This window comes from Mobula hypostoma, chromosome 10 (genome assembly GCF_963921235.1).
Source record: "Mobula hypostoma chromosome 10, sMobHyp1.1, whole genome shotgun sequence".
Classification (NCBI taxonomy): domain Eukaryota; kingdom Metazoa; phylum Chordata; class Chondrichthyes; order Myliobatiformes; family Myliobatidae; genus Mobula; species Mobula hypostoma.
Window position 1 is genome coordinate 90,981,669 of NC_086106.1, and position 19,139 is coordinate 91,000,807.

Genomic DNA, 19,139 nt, shown 5'->3' on the forward strand with positions numbered 1-19,139 from the left:
ACCCTCTTTCTTCAATGGACAAGCCAATTCTGAATCTAAATGGCCAAGTCACCATGGATTCCACACAACATCAAGATGAAACAGAAAAAAAAGGAAAATTGAGATCGACGAAGGTATGGAGTACCTGCAAAATAAGTGGCATGGATCTGAGGATAGAACCTAGGTAACTCAACAGCAAAACAATAGCAACTAAGTTCAGTTGTGAAAAGATTGTTGACACACTGAGTGCAAATTGAAGTTTTCTTTGTAAGGCAAAAGGAAAACAACAGTTTCAGAATTCATAATAAAATATCTCATAAGGTTCCAATGAAGGACAGATCATTCATCTTAGCTGATTTATTCTACCAAACTGACGCATGTCCTAAATACTGTGTTATTAGGTAGTTTACGTAATATACCAACCTCTGTTTCAGTCAAGGGCCTGCTGTTCCAGCTACATCTGAACCTGAAAGGATTTGTGTGGTATTGTTGCAGATTCTTCTTCCTCTGCTGTAAACATGTCTGGTGTTTGGAACTGAGGTCACATTCGGAGGTAAGAGAGTCTCGGTGCCTGGGCACTCAGATGGAACCTGATGGTTGAAAGCTGGATGTTGTTGTGCCACCAGGCCAGGCATAGCATTCCTAGTCATGGAGTGCAGTTGATGGGAATCGCAGGTTAGTGGGTTGTCAGAAAGTGGGGGCCTTAAAAACTATTGAATCCGTAGGGTTTATTAGGACGTCAGAGCATTCAGGGTCCAGACTGAAGCAGGTGGTATCTATGGGATGCAATTATGGGAGGAAAATGTTATTTTTTGGAAGGACGAGGTTTGAAGTGAAGGGTACGTTAATTGCACATTTGACAGAGGTTACCATATAGGAGTACCACTATTAATCCTGGGAGTGTTCAATGATAGAATAGTGTCACTAAATACTTGGGCAATTCTCCATAAGGAGTATTGCATAAGGAATGACACCGTTTGATTCAAATCTAAAAGAAGGATCACTTGCAGCTGAAAATGACCAGTCAAATATTTGGAGTGGAGTAATTCAATTCAGTACTGATTCAAATTGTATTGTACTTCAGAGAGAAAAATAATTAAATATGCAGGATTGATAAATAATACCATTCACCCAAATTTAAGGGTTATTATATTTGTCCCACAATAGCACCCTATCCCATGGTGTGTCATATAATTCCACCGATTTTGATTCCATTGCTCTTTATGAATATGAATTTCATTTGTTTCTTTATGCAGAACTTTGGAATTTATGTTTACTAGTTCACCTCTTAGTCTACGCTTGATGTGGCCTTTTTAAATCTCAAAAGTCTTTTCATATATAATACTATGCAGACAGGGCTTGACTGTATTGAATGGCAACCAGTAAAGTTCCATTTTAAAGATATATTAAGTTTATTTTGTCTGTATGGAAACGAGGAGGAGCTATACACATTCCCAGAAAGAGAAGAAAGGCACTCCTCCAAAATCACTGTCATTAAGCTAAATCAGAAAGTTTGACACCATACAATACTGGAATAACTATTCATATCACCAAACACATTGAACAATTGAAGGTAAGATGGCAGTAACCGAGAGTTTAGAAGTGCTTACCTCGTTCACTGTCTAGTATTAAAAATGTGAGTACTGTATTTTAAAAATCAAAGTACAGTGACATGCAAAAGTTTGGGCCCCCCGGTCAGCATTTGTTTCTATGAATAGCTAAGCAAGTAAAAGATGACCTGATTTCCAAAAGGCATAAAGTTAAAGATGACACATTTCTTTAATATTTTAAGCAAGATTACATTTTTATTTCCATCTTTTACAGTTTAAAAATAACAAAAAAAGAAAAGGCCCTGAAGCAAAAGTTTGGGCACCCTGCATTATCAGTACTTAGTAACATCCCCTTTGGCAAGTATCACAGCTTGTAAACGCTTCCTGTAGCCAGCTAAGAGTCTTTCAATTCTTGTTTGGGGGATTTTTGCCCATTCTTCATTACAAAAAGCTTCTAGTTCTGTGAGATTTTTGGGCCGCCTTGCAAGTACTGCTCTGTTGAGGTCTGTCCACAGATTTTCGATGATGTTTAGGTTAGGGGACTGTGCGGGCCATGGCAAAACCTTCAGCTTGCGTCTCTTGAGGTAGTCCATTGTGGATTTTGAGGTGTATTTACGATCATTATCCTGTTGTAGAAGCCATCCTCTTTTTATCTTCAGCTTTTTTACAGACGGTGTGATGTTTGCTTCCAGAATTTGCTGGTATTTAATTGAATTCATTCTTCCCTCTACCAGTGAAATGTTCCCCGTGCCACTGGCTGCAACACAAGCCCAAAGCATGATCGATCCACCCCCGTGCTTAACAGTTGGAGAGGTGTTCTTTTCATGAAATTCTGCACCCTTTTTTTCTCCAAACATACCTTTGCTCATTGCGGCCAAAAAGTTCTATTTTAACTTCGTCAGTCCACAGGACTTGTTTCCAAAATGCATCAGGGTTGTTTAGATTTCCCTTTGCAAACTTCTGATGCTGAATTTTGTGGTGAGGATGCAGGAAAGGTTTTCTTCTGATGACTCTTCCATGAAGGTCATATTTATGCAGGTGTCACTGCACAGTAGAACAGTGCACCACCACTCCAGAGTCCACTAAATCTTCCTGAAGGTCTTTTGCAGTCAAACGGGGGTCTTGATTTGCCTTTCTAGCAATCCTACGAGCAGTTCTCTCAGAAAGTTTTCCTGGTCTGCCAGACCTCAACTTCACCTCCACCGTTCCTGTTAACTGCCATTTCTTAATTACACTACAATCTGAGGAAACGGCTATCTGAAGATACTTTGCTATCTTCTTATAGGCTTCTCCTGCTTTGTGGGCATCATTTATTTTAATTTTCAGAGTGCTAGGCAGCTGCTTAGAGGAGCCCATGGCTGCTGATTGTTGGGACAATGCTTGAGGAGTCAGGGTATTTATAAAGCTTTGAAATTTGCATCACCCGGCCTTTCCTAACCATGATTGTGAACAAGCCATAGCCTTAACAAGCTAATTAAGGCCTGAGACCTTGGTAAAAGTTATCTGAGAGCTTAAATCTCTTGGGGTGCCCCAACTTCTGCATACTGCTGCTTTCCTTTTTTTCATTCTAAAATTGTACAAAACAAAAATAATACACTAATCTCACTTAAAGTGTTGAAAAGAATGGTTCTTCTTTAACTTTATGACTTTTGGAGATCAGTTCATCTTCTACTCACCTAACTATTCACAGTAACAGAAATTTCGACCGGGGTGCCCAAACTTTTGCTTACCACTGTATATTATAACCCTTAATTTACTACTGAAGAGTTAATAATATTATGCAGCGTTTTAGAGCAAATTCAAAAACTCAATAGCCATTGCTATCTCCCAGTGGCTGTTGCCTGAATAACCTTTATTATCTCTGATGATAGCTTCATTTTAGCAAACACTTGTAGCATCTCTCAGGAATACTTCCGCTGGGATAATGAAAATTTTCTAATTAAAACGTAAGTGAATCATGGTCAGTTCTTCTTAGGGAAATATTGTAAAAATCATATGGTGGGGATTGGGGATAGGGACAAGAAATTCAGATGACTAACTTGTTTTTTCTTCACAAATCTGAGCATATTTTATACATATGCTATTCAAAATTCACTCAAATCACACTGGCGCACAAGTGGATTCAACCATGCCGCAGACAGATGAACTCGGAATTATTACATCACTTGACAATAATACACAGATGCACGTCTGTCAGATTAGTCACAAAGTTAACACGCTTGATTTATCGTTTTATACGTTCTTTCAACTGTAGCGTGTTTCTTTCCAGATAAGTAACTGATATTGAAAGATAAGGCTGCAGTTGCTAGAAATCTGAAACCGAAACAGAAAGTGCTGGAAACAATAGTAATTCAAACAGTATCTGTGGAAAGAGAAACAATCAATATTTCAGGTCAATGATCCTATGTCAGGCCTGGAAAAGTGAGAAGACAATTATCTTTAATTTGCATAAAGGGGAGGGGTGGGAAGCACAGAGGAAATGTCTGTGATGAAGTAAGTCAGATGCATATTGAGTGACTATTTTGCAGATCACCTCTGACCCTCCGACTTTAGTTTTCCATTCCTCTGCCACGATTTCTCAGTTTTTGGCCTCCTACACTATCTTAGCAAAGCCCAATTTAAGCTCAAAGAACATCACCTCAGTTTCTTTCTGAGTGGGACGCAGCTCATGGGACTCAATATTGCGTTTAATAATTTCAGGTCAGAAGTATTTCTTGTTTGTGTTTGAACTGCCCAGCTCTGATGCAAGATAACCACCTGTAATATTAATTCAATTATTCTCTTTCCACAGATGCCACTTGACCTTTCGAGTTTGTCCAAAACTTTCCATTTTTATCTGATTATAACATGCCATATATTTCAAATTTAATCCAATTCACACATCTTAATAATGTCTCTAAACAGGATACTAAACCTCACTTGTCTGAAGCTGAATTGTACAGTATATGCAGCTCCGAAAAATCTAGATCAGAAAAGCAAAGAACATTTTTATCATTACACACTTCCACAGATGAATGTCAGTGGGCTTGTCCACACTTTCTGGGGAGATTGAGACACGCAAGACTCCCTGCCCTCATTCTAACAACTTTCTACAGAAACGTCATCAAGAGTGTCCTGTCTGGCTGCATCATTGTATGGCATGGGAGCTGCAAGGCATTGCGCCACTAGACCCTACAGAGGACAGTGAAACCTGCTTTGAGGATCACTCGGATCTCCCTCCCCTTTATATGTGACATTCACCGGAAGTGTTGTACATGATGGTCCTGAAGCATTGTTGAGGGTCCCTATCACCCATCCCCCAATCTCTTTGACCCACTACCACACTGAAGAAGGTCAGGAGTAGGACTTCCACACTGGGTAACAGCTTCTTCCCTCAGCCTGTGAGACTTACGAGTAACTCGCCAACACCATGGCCCCCTCACTGGGACAGAAAGCTATTTACTGTTTACTATACAACATGCATCTTGAATTACATTCTATTAACTTATTTGTGGTAATATTTTGTTTTCTGTGCTGTGTGTAATATTAGTCTTGTAGCTACACTGTAGTCTGGGGAAGGTTGTTTTGTATACCGTACGTGCAGTCAGATGATAATAAACTTGAACTTGATTAAACAGAGACAAATGATAATTTCCTTACTATCTCACCTCATAGGATGAATTAACTATTCAAACGTTATTAGTTTCATTGCTTTGCCCACTGAGTTTTCAGCAGTAACCTGCAGCTCCCTTCTGTTCGAGTAAGTAACACTTGGTGTTTGCGTGGTTATGTAAGGCTACAAAAAATGTTTAAAGCAAGTGATGATCTTATAAGTGGGATGTTCTGACTGTGCATCGCAGAAGTTTGTGTGGCATTGTAAGGTTCAGCGGTATCTTTCACGGTCACTGCTAAAGCAGTAGCAGTGGGCATGATTGACTATCTTTGAGCTGGTTTCCCAGCTGATCATAAACAAATCATCCAACTGGATAAGTCTCAGTGCTATGCTTGTTCTATCAGACTGACTTCTTAGATTAATTTGCTTTGTAAGGCCAAAACACATATGAGCCGTACTCGGTCATTTGGCCCATCAAGTCTGCTCCTTCAATCCATTATACTATCATGTAAGCAGTGCTAATCACAGCAGTGATAACCACTCCTCCCATAATCACAGCACAAAACAGAATCAGAATCAGGTTTATATCACCGGCATGTGACGTGAAATTTGTTAATTTAGCAGCAGCAGTTCAATGCATACATAATCTAGCAGAGAAAAAAATAATAAAATAAAACATAACAATAATAAATAAACAAGTAGATCAATTACGTATATTGAATAGATTAAAAAACGTGCAAAAACAGAAATATTGTATATTTTTAAAAAATGAAGTAGTGTCCGAAGATTCAATGTCCATTTTGGAATCGGATGGCAGAGGGGAAGAAGCTGTTCCTGAATCTCTGAGTGTGTGCCTTCAGGCTTCTGTACCTCCTACCTGATAGTAACAGCGTGAAAAGGGCATGCTGTGGGTGCTGGAGGTCCTCAACAATGGACGCTGCCTTTCTGAGACACCGTTCCCTAAAGATGTCCTGGGTACTTGTAGGCTAGTGCCCAAGATGAAGCTGAGAAGATGGAACAGCCAACAAGAACTCCTACACATGTCTTGCCTTCTATTCTTACTTTCTCCGATTTGATCACTGTAGCCCTGTGGCACTTGCTTTTTACTTTTGACCACCAGGTGAAGCACAACACCAAAGCTATATTTAAGTTGTTGATGAAACTGTTGTCATTGGCCGAATCAAAGGTGATGATGAATCAGCATTCATCGGAGGGAGACTGAGAATCTGGCTGGGAGGTACCACAACAACAACCTCTCAATCAATGTCAGCAATGAAACTGAAGGTCCATGAGACAGCCCAAATCGGCAGATCAGAGGTGGAGAGTGTTTGTAGCTTTAAATTCCTTGGTGTTATCATTCCAGAGGGTCTGTCCTGGGTCCAGTACTATTACGAAGAAAACAGCAAACCACCTCTACTTTCAGCACGTCATCTAAAACTCTGACAAACTTCTATAGGTGTGCAGTGGAGAGTACATTGACAGTGGCACCATGGCCTAGTATGGAAATACCAATGCACTTGAATGGAAAAGCCTACAAAACGTAGTGTGTACAGTCCAATCCATCACGGTAAAGCCCTCCCCACCAATGAGCTCATCTATATGGAGCACGGTCTCAGAAAAGCCTCAGGACCCATACCACCAAGTTCAGGAACAGTTATTACCCCATAACCAACAGGCTATTGAACCAGAGGGGATCACTCAACGTCATTCAAAGTTCAACTCACAACCTATAGACCCATTTTCAAGTACTCTTCATCTCATGTTCTCAATATTTATAGCTTATTTATTATTGTTATTGTATTTTTAGCTTTTTTCTCAGGTCAAGCTGGTAAAGCCCGAGGTAGAGGCATAGCCAAGCATACTAATTTCTCAATTACGAGTAACTTTTAGACTATTCTAGTGGTTTTTAGTATTGTGGCTTTGTAGAGATTTACATAAATATTGCAGTGTAGGCCTAATTTTTTAATGCTATTGGGCAGTGACTTTGGAATGATATCATTTGTAGTTATTGCAATCAGGACAATATGTTCTATAGTCTTTCAATTTCTTCTTTTAATTCAGCATATTTCTGGTGTTTTTCACACAAATAATTTCTGTACATTATGTTTGTTTGGATGACTCTATCTATTTATTATGTAAGGAGTTCTTGCTTATTTATCTTGTAATAGTGATCATAGTATGATTGAATTTCACACACAGATGAAGGATGAAATAGTTAGATCTAAAACCAGTGTATTATGCTTGAACAAGGGAGACTACAACGGGATGAGGGAGGAGTTGGCTAATGTGGATTGGGAGCACAGGCTATTTAGTAGGACAGTTGGGGAACAGTGGAATACTTTCAAAGAGATTTTTCACAGTGCTCAATGGAAGTATATTCCAGTCACAAGTAAGGACAGTAAGTGTGGGGAGAGCGAGCCTTGGATAACTAAGGAAATAAAATACAGTATCAAATTAAAAGCTCATGTGTACAAAGTTGCAAAGAGTAGTGGGAGACTGGAGGATTGGGCAAACTTTAAAAAGCAACAAAGAACAGCTAAACAAGAAATAAGGAAAGGGAAGATAAAGTATGAAAGTAAATTAGCACAAAATATAAAAACAGATAGCAAAAGTTTTTACAAATATATAAAAGCGGAAGAGGGTGGCTAAAGTCAATGTAGGTCCCTTGGAAGACGAGAAGGGGAAATTGATATGGGTGATAAGAAAATGGCTGAGGCATTGAACAACTATTTTGTGTCGGTCTTCATGGTAGAGGACACGTCTAATATACCAAAAAAGGATGTTATGGACAAAATGGGAGGTGAGGACCTCGATAAAACTACTGTCACTAAAGAGATAGTGATGAGCAAACTAGAGGGCCTGAAGGTAGATAAGTCCCTGGTCCTTATAGGACGCATCCCAGGGTGCTGAGGGAGTTGGCGGAGGTTATAGTAGACGCGTTGGTAATCATTTACCAAAACTCTCTATACTCTGGGCAGGTTCTGGCGGATTGGAAGACAGCAAATGTCATGCCACTCTTTAAAAAAAGGATGTAGGCAAAAGACGGGCAACTATAGGCCAGCTAGCTTAACATCTGTAGTCGGGAAAATGCTTGAAGCTGTCATAAGAAAGAAATAGCAAAACATTTAGAAAGGAGTGGTTCCATTAGACAGATGCAGCATGGATTCAGAAAGGGCAGGTCCTGTTTGACAAACTTACAGGAGTTCTTTGAGGACATAATGAGTGCAGTGGATAGAGGGGAACAGGTGGATGTTGTATACTTGGATTTCCAGAAGGCATTTGATAAAGTGCCGCACAAGAGACTTATAAATAAGATACAGATGCATGGAGTCAGTGGAAGTGTATTGACATGGATAGTGGATTTGTTAACCAATAGAAGGCAGAGAGTTGGTATAAATGGGTGTTTCTCCGGTTGGCAGTCAGTGGTAAGTGGGGTGCCGCAGGGGTCGGTGTTGGGCCAGAGGCTGTTTACCATTTACATTGATGATTTGGAAGAGGGGACTGAGTGTAGCATAGTAAAATTTGCTGATGACACTATACTGAGTAGAAAAGCAAATTCCACAGAGGATGTGGAGAGTCTGCAGAGGGATATGGATAGGTTAAGTGAGTGGGCCAAGGTCTGGCAGATGGAATACAATGTTGGAAAGTGTGAGATCATCCACTTTGGAAGGAATAATAGAGGAGCAGATTATTATTTAAATCGTGAAAGATTGCAGTGTGCCATTGTGCAGAGGGACTTGGGAGTGCTTGTTCATGAATCGCAAAAAATTGGCTTGCAGGTACCACAGGTTATTAAGAAGGCAAATGGAATGTTGGTCCTCATTGCTAGAGGGATTGAATTCAAGAGCAGGGAGGTTATGCTGCAATTATACAGGGTACTGGTGAGGCCACACCTGGAGTACTGTGTGCAGTTCTGGTCTCCATACTTGAGGAAGGATATACTGGCTTTGGAGGTAGTGCAGAGGAGGTTCACCAGGTTGATTCCAGGGATGAAGGGATTAACCTACGAGGGGTGATTGAGTTGCTTGGGACTATACTCTCTGGAATTCAGAAGAATGAGAGGGGATCTTATAGAAACATACAGAATTTTGAAAGGGATAGATAAGATAGAATTAGGAAAGTTGTTTCCATTGGTAGGTGAGACTAGAACTAGGGGACATTGCCTCAAGATTCAGGGGAGAAGATTTAGCATGAAGATGAGGAGAAACTGTTCTTCCCAGAGTGCTGAATCTGTGGAATTCTCTGCCCAGGGAAGCGGTTGAAGCTTCTTCACTAAATATATTCGAGGTACAGTTAGATAGATTTTTACATAGTAGGGGAATTGAGGGTTATGGGGAAAGGCAGGTAGATGGAGCTGAGTTTACGAACAGATCAGCATTGAATGGCAGGGCAGGCTCGACGGGCCGGATGGCCTTCTCCTACTCCTATTTCTTATGTTCTTATATCCAGAAGGTTATTATAGATTGTCCTATCTGTAATAATGGATCGGTTGTAATATAACTTGTGTGTTATTTGTTTGCTTTTTGCTGCTTGCATGATTTGTTCTTTTTTTTCCATTTCTGATGGTCTTGTTGTGTGGGGTTTTCCTTAAGCAGGTTCTGTGGTGTTTCTTTGTTTTATGGCTGTCTGCAAGAAGATGAATCTCAAGATTGCTTACTATATACATACTTTGATAATAAATGTACTTTGAATGTTGATTATCTATTTTCTTTGTTTGTTGTTATTCCAGATACTTATAAATTTCAAATTCATTCATCGGTTGTATTGTATCCAGCTACTCTGTTTTATATTCTACGAGCTCTATTGCATCTTTCCTTATGTTTAATGTTCTGTAACTTATCTAGTCCAAAGTTCATGTTCATATCTTTAGAATATAGTTCTACTATTTGAATTAATTGCTTTATGTTTACTGCTGAAGGAGCATATAACTGCAAATTGTTCATCTATAGAAGGTGTGTCAAGGCATAATTCATTTGGTTGGCTCTGATTTGATACCCGATTTCATCTGATTCAGTAAGTTAGAGAGTGAATTCATTATTATTACTAGTTCCTTTTCCTTTTGTATTTGCACAGCTGTTGTCTTTTGTACATTGATTGTTTGTCTGTCCTGTTGGCTGCGGCCTTTTATTGATTCTATTGTGTTCCTTCTATTTACTGGGAATGCATGCAAAAAATGAATCTGTATGTACTTTGATAATAAATTTATTTTGAACTTTAATTTTCCAAATCATACCATTCCTCTGTCTTAGGAGCATTAATTCTCTATACGTTTTGTGACGAGAATACACATAAAATTAAGAGGTTTGCTGGCCTGGGTTAGCATCAGTGACATCAGCAAGTGGTCTGCCACCTGTCCTCAGGGGAAGGAGAGATAAGGAACAATGGAGCAGCATCTGGAGATGTGTAATGAAGGAACGGGGGAGAGAGAGCTGTCTGGAGCGGCTCCCTCCTTTGAACCCTGAACTGTTTGAAGTGATGGACAGGCGATACCCCAGCAGGGGGATAAAAAGGGACAGGTTCGCTAAGGCAGGACACACACACCACCCAAGGTAACGAGACCCTGGAAGCGGTACGCTTCTCACGAGTCGGTGGGAAGTATCAGACAACGGCCAGGGTGGAAAGGTACGATCTGCGGGAACCCGGTGTGTGTCCGCCCTTGCCTGGGTGCCGGGTTCACTGCAGAGGATCGACCGCATCTGGAGGAGGGGTCACAGTCGGTGACCTCAGGTGACATCACCAAGGACCCGCCCAAAAACTGTTTGTGAGCCATCTCGCCGGTCTGTGAGTGAAGCCGTGTCTGAATGATCAGTTGTTCCTGTTCCCTCTCTCTCTTCCCCCACGTTGTCCATCGCCATGGCAATGATTACTGTGAACTGAACTACTAAACTGGACTGAACTTTGAGTCACTTTGAAATTTGGTCATTTACCCCTAGACAACGATAGAGCTTGATTGATGCTGTTATCTTAATTCTGTGCACATGTGTGTTTAGCATCGCTGAACTGTTGCATTTATTATCCTTTCGATTACTGTGTTGCTTGTTTCTTTAATAAAACTTTCTTAGTTCTAGTACTCCAGACTCCAACTGAGTGATCCATTTCTGCTGGTTTGGCAACCCAGTTACGGGGTACGTAACAGTTTATATGACAATTGCATAAGAAAAATTGGGATTGTTTTCTGAAAACAATTGTCTCCTTTAAAAATATAATTATTCATAGAGATGTTTTTTTAACATCCTTCTGCACAGATACTATTCTTTTTATTGGATATGTCTGATATAAGCATATGAAAACAATTTCCACTATGTCTTCAACTTTGCTTTTTATCAAGGGAATTTGACAAGTGACTTTATTAGAATTTGCAAAACCAACTACTGCTAATGTTGAATATTAAGCGTTATTTATTAATGTTTCCCTACAAAGAATCTGTACAACAGGACAGGGGATTGTCACTCATCAGCCCGGGACACAATAACTGAGAAGAAGGTCAGGTTAATCCATTATTGTCATCTGCAACACCTTTTAAAATTGCAGTGCTAATTTCAAGATTTCAAGATAGCAACTTAATTCCTTTCCTTTCCTCACATGCATTTACATTTGATGCTACTCTGTCAGACGTCAGGCAAAGGTACAATTAGGAAACTCATGGCAGTTAAAAACACTTATAGGACTATTTACAAAATGGAGAAGATAACAGCATCTGTTAATCATAAGTTGGAACAATTTTATTCATACTGGCAAAAATGGTTTAACTACATAATACCTCACAGGCCTGATTTTATTCTCACAAGTCAATGAATATGTTGTAAAAAAAATCATTCCCTTCTCTGTACATAGTTTTCTTCTTTTGATTGTTCTTTCTTTCCTCTTCTTTCTATAAGTGTATACCTCAGTTAAGTATTATGTGGAGATTTGTGACAAATATGATTATATGATATATACATACAGTGTCTGAAATACATCTTGTTTGATGAAATTCAATAAAAAAATAAATTAAAAAACTTATAGGACTCATTACCATCCAAACAATGTCAGTCAAGCAGTATATATCTTAAGTTCAATTGAGATTGAGATATCAGTGCATGTACGAATGGCTGCAGTACTACAATTTGAAAGTGGCTTCAGAATACAACACTCTTGTAGCAAATCCAACTTTAAGGTAAAAATGAGCATGTAGCTCTGAGGGATTAACGTGACTGCAGTTGCTCACATGCTGCCAAATGAATCAAATGATTTCTTGAAATCAAAGTGAGTTCAGTAAATCTGTGAACAGCCTGATAGCACTAAGACTATAACATTGGAACCTTGCCCAGGAACTCTGAGTTCCAAATCTCTGCTTTACTGGGAGAATTATAAAAATGTTATGTCTGTTTTTTTTTGTATTTGAGATTATACAAGTTAAATCTCTGTAATCAAGTGAAATCTACAAACATGGATTTTTTTTCCCCTGCAGTCTAGCTTTTTAAGAGCTGAATATTTTGTTTATGGGCTTAGTCAACAAAGAGCATTCTTTCACCATTCAAATGCTGGATGCACACAAGCCATTGGCTTAGTGAGTTAATTAAAGTGGTATTTCACATTGCTAAAAATGTCACATCCCTAGAGACTATTATACACTAGTTTGTGGGAAATGAGGATTCCTTAATGGCGTTGTTTTCAGTGCCATCCATTATGGAAATAACTGGTGAATTCTACACACTATAAAACCCATAATCTACAGCCTCAATAAATGTGGCAAAGTAGTGCAGACCTCTGGGAAGAAAATCTATCTTCAATGCAAGTCACACAATTTTTTTTGTTTACCTTTTTTAGGTTCCCACACATATATCTATCTATATCAGAAAATAATTTATTCTAGCCCCACCCAGTCCAATCATGTCACCACTGATAAATACTCTTTCTTACATTCCTTTAGATTTCCTTTAAGTTATGCATTTTCTTTTGATCTCCTCACTTTAACATCAAAGTCAAGGTGAAATTCCCCTCATGTGGGCAAATTGGTAACCTAGCACCTGCATTGGAATGCTGACTAAATGCTCCAGCCACTCTCCTTCAGTATTGAGCAAATGCTGTTTGTTGAACCCAGAATGGCACAAGGGTTTCAGATATAGTGGAAACCTTCAAGGTGTACTGATCATAACTGTACTCACACAATACAGTTATTTCAAAGGGATTTTCTTTTAGCATAAAATTATTTACAACTAGATTGAAAATATTCGTAATATTAATTTTAATAAACTGTAGTTCAGAATAAAGTCATTAACACTTGCATACATTGAATTACATAACTTAAATATTATCATCTGCTATAATTAACAGTGTAATCTGAGAGTCATAGAGCCTTACAGCATGTAAACAGCCCCGCTGGCCCTACTGGTCCATACCAAACAAGATTCCCGTCCAAGCTTGTCCCATTTGATTTTCCCATGTTTGGCCATTTCTCTCTAAACCTTTCCTATCCATATTCCTGTTAATGCACCAGAGTCGACCACTTCTTCTGGCAGCTTAGTCTGACCACTCTCGGGATGCAAAAGTTGCTTCTCAGGCTCCTATTAAAGCATACCCTTTCACATTAAACCTATGACCTCTAGTTCTTAATTCCCTAACACTGGGAAAAAGACTTTTCACATTCTCTTTATCTATGACTGCCATTATTTTATATACCTCCATAACGATCACCTCTCATTTTCCTATTGTCCTTTGAAAAAAGTCCCAAACTGCTCAACCTCTCCCCATAACTCAGTCACTCGAGACTCAGCAACATCCTTGTACATGTCTTTCTGGATTAATGGCATCTTTCTTTTAACAGGGTGACCAAAACTGAACACAATATTTCAAATGCAGCCTTGCCAACATCTAAAGCTGAAACAGAGCACCTCAAATTCTATTCTCAATCTAAGTTTCTTTCTGTGTCCAATAAAAAGTAAAGATGAGTTGTTGTAGATATGAACATTTCAGTGTGTTAGTCTAGCTGTCTCTGACACTGTATTTATAATATTGTGTATGCTAAGCAATGGCATTTTCCTTGTACCTTTAAAACTGTAAACAGCCAATGGAGTGAAAAGATCATTGTACAGTAGAAAGAAAAGAATTACATTGATAATCAAAGGTAATTTTGAACTTAAGGGCTTTTAACATGGGATGGATTTTGCCAAAAAAGGGCTTACCAAAGTACTCAAAGGCACAGATGCATCCATCTCAATAATGAAATGAAAGAGGTGGGATAATGAAAGAGGTATGGAGGGTTGTAGAAACATATGAATGACATGATAGGTAAGTGAGGATGGATAGTGACACAATGTGGTAGGGGAAAAGGAAAACAATGCAAAAGAAACTTTGTCACGCTGAGGAAGATGAACAGAATGAACAGATTAAATGTGCCCATCAGCTGTGTTGATGCACTAGAGGTCCAAGAGGACAGGAATAGATAACACACCATGGTTGCAACATCAGAACTACAGTTCCTCAGCTGTCTTGAGGTGTAAACCAGAATAATGTAAATTGAACATGAAATGGAGAAGATTTGAGTACAGAGGTGAGATGTATTTGAGCAAGGAGAGGTTAGGTTGATTTTTCTGATCAACGGCTGATAATAGTTGCATCAATGGAAAGGGAACGGGCAAAGGAAAAAAAACCTGATTGCTCAACCACCTGACAATAAAAAAAACAACTGCAGATGCTAGAAATCTGGAAATAACAACAAAAAAAATGTGGAAACGAGTCAGACAGTATTTGCGGAAAAAGACAAATGTTTCAGGTTTGAGATCCTTTGTCAGAATTGAAATGTTATCTGTAATTCTCTTTCCACAACTGCTTCCTGACCTACTTTAATTTTCTTCCTGTGAATACATGCAAGAAAATTAACCTCAGGGTAGTATATTGCGATATGTACATACATAGGTAATATATTTACTTTGAACTTTGAAATGTTTCCAGCCTATTCTGCTTTTATTTCTCTATTTTCCCTACCTGACAAGGATACACACCCAGCTCCTGTCAATAGATACTAATGGGGAGAAGTTGGTTACTTGCTGCATTGCAGATGCAACACAGGCCCAAAGAAATAGCCAAATAATGATTACCATTTGATTCTTAGGCCTTTGATGTGAAACTAGTACTCAGGAATTTTTTACCAATGGTTTGTCAATTATATTCAAGGCAAGATCTGCCACCTGCAATGATGACATTAGCTCTCACCTTGATCTCTGGTAGAAAAGGATAAATGGCCGGCAGCAACTGCTTGCATTGCTGCTGAGACTGCAGTCCCTTCTTTACTCCTGTTACCAGATAAGGTAACTGGAAAAGAGATTTACTCACCTTGAATTCTACAGTCTTCAGAGACTGCCCCCAAGAACTCAAGGTTTGGCATTACAGATTCTGAAAAGTTGGCAAGACCTCACATAGTCTGATTGATCAACCAATCGCAGACAAAATTTCTTAATTGATCTTCAGCACTAATTGGCTTTTCTCCTGAATCAATCTACTTGAGGCTCCATCAAGGTATTGGATATAGGTCCATTAAAATGTAGTCTTAATACCTAATCTAATTACTTCCTGAATTTCTGAATGCTTGAATCAAGAGAGTCAGAAACCAATCCCTAGGAATGTGTTTCCAGGTTTTTGCTGTAAGTGTGCTATCGTGTGCCTCTGTAACCCAATCTCCTCAAAAGCAATGGAACAGTGTTTTGGAAACTGAGCACAACTTGCTGCCATTACCACATAGCACATTTAGGACTAATAACTGGAGATGAAGTTCTGTGTGTATTTCTGTTATACTAAGCATAAAAATACTCAAATCCACATCTTCACAATGGTTAATCAAAACACTCTCTCTCTCTTTCTTGCTCTCTATAGCTATTCCGGCTGCTTTCAGTGTGCTCATCAACTTCTCCAAAGGGCCATTCCCTGCTACATAATTGCAGCTGTCCTGCTGATAAGGTTAATGAACAAAATGCATGAAATCAGTGCAAAATGCTTCAAACTCTCATCAAAAGGCATCCACACATGTTGAGTTTCTTGGTGTTTTCAATTGGATAACTGCAGTTTGATGTCGATGCTTGGTGCTTGCGTTGACAATGCATGCTCGCTCCTCCCCAGATACCAGGTTTCTACCTACCTCCTTTTCTACATATTTTCTTGTTGGGTTTTCTTGTGCATTCCTTCGATATTCTTTTTACTGTAAAATGAATAAAATACTACAAAATAACATGAGGCTCCATCAAACATAGGGGGAGCATGCAATCACAACCGCTTGACCCCTCTTTCACACACACTTTCACACACACACACACACACACACACACACACACACGTACACACGCGCACGCTTGTACAAGTACATGCGCGCACACACACACGCACACACACAGAGACGCCTTTGAGACCTGTTTTGCAGAAATATTCAACCATCCCAGGGCACAGCTGGCCCATGCTGTTGGAGCTGCCAATCCAGCACCACTCCGACCATAGAGTAGAGACAATTTAAATGAGCTCACAACACCACTCCATTTCCTCTACTCACGTGATGAGGTAGGTCAAATGTAAGCGTTTTTAAAAAAAGAAATTCATGTGTAAGCTGCTTCAGATAAAGAGAACTCACTTCTCAGATTTCCACATCGGAAAGAGTAAGCTCCTAATGTCCCCTAAAATGTCCAATGAAGGGACTTATCTGTAATGCTAATCTGACTTTTATCTTTTCCTTCCATGAATGGCTTGCTATGCATTTACACAATTTCTTGTTTTTAGTTCCGATTTCCACTGCTGAGTGGGTTTTCTCATCTAGTTCCTTGGGGAAGAACAGAACTGGTTGTTCAATCTTTACAAGATAGGTGCGTTTATTATTTGCTCCACAGAAGGATGACAACTTTGGTAGTAACTCAAATAGAAGAAGCCTTTACAAGTGGCTTTATGAAACTGCTTCATTAAAAGACCAAAGCAACTCTTCTTCTTCATTGGTTACATTGTGTGATAGACTCAAATATGTTGACTTACCAATTCTTATTTTGGTGGCAGGGTATGGGGCTAAATTGTGTACGATTGTTGCTGTCTTACAGTCACCTGCTCAATGTTATGCTGCTGGTTACCTTGCAAAGGAAAATGATGACTAGAAATCTCAAAACTGATTTTTATCAATTAACTTATTCTCTTCTATATTCTGAGATAGGCAGAAGCCAGGTCAAGTTCTGTGTGACAGATTCAGAATCCACTTTTCTCCCAAACTCAGTGAGTACTTGCTGAGGTATAGTTCCTCAGTTGTTGGGTATTATCTAAAACCTCTTCCAAGAGCCATTTTTCAATTGTTGGCTTGCACAGGGTAAGAAATAAGTAATTTCATTGGGGGTATATCACACCAGAATCCTCTTTCATGTCTGAATAGCCGCTAACCTTAACCAATGATAACGATGATTTAATCTACATCGGTGCTTTCTATTAGGGATGATCAGGAACTGGATCCTCACTGATTTTTCTCCTTTTATGGTTGAATAAATTGAAGGCAACTGTGATGTCCACACAGCTGTCGCTGTTGCTATAATTACATAGAAATTTAAACATGGTAATAGGCTGCTCTATTCATCCAGTCCAGGTAAATATTCATCATCATTCTAGATACACACCATTGAAATAGCCTGTCTCTACCTACTCTTCCCATCCATTTAATGTTCTAAATGTCTTTATTGGATACTTCAACAACTTTCATTGATTAGACAAAAGCAGCCCTGAGTTTTCTGCATTGAGCTATGAGCAATTAACTTAGTAACTCTAAGGCTGTTCAGGGTTCTCGCACATGTGTGGTAATGTACAAGTCTCTGACTTCCTCGCAGCTGTCTAATCTCCCTGCACTAGGAAGTCTGCATGCTGAAGCTGCATTAATTCAGACTTCGTAGCTGGATGGGAGAGGGGCAGATTAAAATGATGTACAACTTGCAAAATTCCCTTTCTTTACAGATTTGATTTGTTTTTATTGCTTCAAATAATTTTAGCACTTTAACATTTTTGAAGATAAAAAATGCTAAAGCTTTGGTCAAATTAAAAAATGCTACAGGTTTTGGATGTTTGGAAATGCCAGCTACATCCACCAATGAATAATTTACACGTCAAATAAGACGGTGATAATCTTGTTTAGATTTTAATGTTTTTCACTGTTTGTTAAGTCTGGGGACATAGGCTTGGTTGTCCATCAAAGCGGTTTTGTCAGTGTGGATTGTTGAGATCCTACCATGTGATTTGCAACTGGAAGACCCTTTGTGTAGTATGGGACTTCATTAACAAGGTCAGTGTCGGAATTGTGGATATAGCTGCTGAGTGAAGATTCATATAAAGAGAGACCTAGTGGCTAGATGAATAGCAAGAAAAAGTTACTCCTGCTGCCAGAAAGGAATGGTCAAGTGTGCACTTCTTGCAATCTTAGTATCATATAGAAGTTTAGAAAAAAATTACTCCTGCTGCTGTAATCAAGTCATTGATCACAGAAGTGGTCACTGCTACCTCTTCCAATCTTGTGGAAAACTGTCCTTAACTAGTTCTTCATATTTCATTGTTTAAAAAAAAACTTAATCCAATTTTAAACCTCTTCTCTAATTCCATACTCCTCACATCCTTGTATATAATTATTAGATTGAAGACGTTTATTCAAGTTGTCATCATTTACTTTCTTAATAGTCCCCTGCACTGCTGTTGCTAAAGGTTTTGAGGAAATCCATGGACATTTCTCACATACATTGAGATGTTAGTTATATCCTCAAAAATTGCCCTTGCAGTTTGTTGAGTGTGAGTCTTTCTCTGAAATACAGGCTAGCTGATTCTGGTAGTTTTATTGATTTTGATATTTTGTAATTTCGGGCTTAAAAATTCTAAATATTTCCACATTAATTATGCTAAGTTGTAAGTTCCTACATTAGTAGTCTTCCTTGATGCAATGGGCATTCTCCAGTTCTCTGACAAACATGCTCAGCAACACCCTGATGGATAAACCATCATCACATCCGTCTGTTCAGTAAGCAGTGGTTCCAGTTACCACATGT

The 19,139-nt window shown here is 39.0% G+C and overlaps 1 protein-coding gene across 4 annotated transcripts in view; it reads right to left on the minus strand.

The window, feature by feature from the left end:
* nlgn3a (neuroligin 3a) overlaps positions 1 to 19,139 on the minus strand; it is a 297,964-nt gene that overhangs the window by 160,458 nt on the left and 118,367 nt on the right. For 2 of the 4 annotated variants that reach the window (XM_063060844.1, XM_063060843.1), the window contains exon 3: positions 16,235 to 16,294. The exons of the other annotated variants lie outside the window; for them this stretch is intronic. In XM_063060844.1, coding sequence (XP_062916914.1) covers positions 16,235 to 16,294 — 60 coding nt within the window. The remainder of the gene's footprint in view (positions 1 to 16,234; positions 16,295 to 19,139) is intronic. 4 annotated transcript variants of the gene reach the window in all.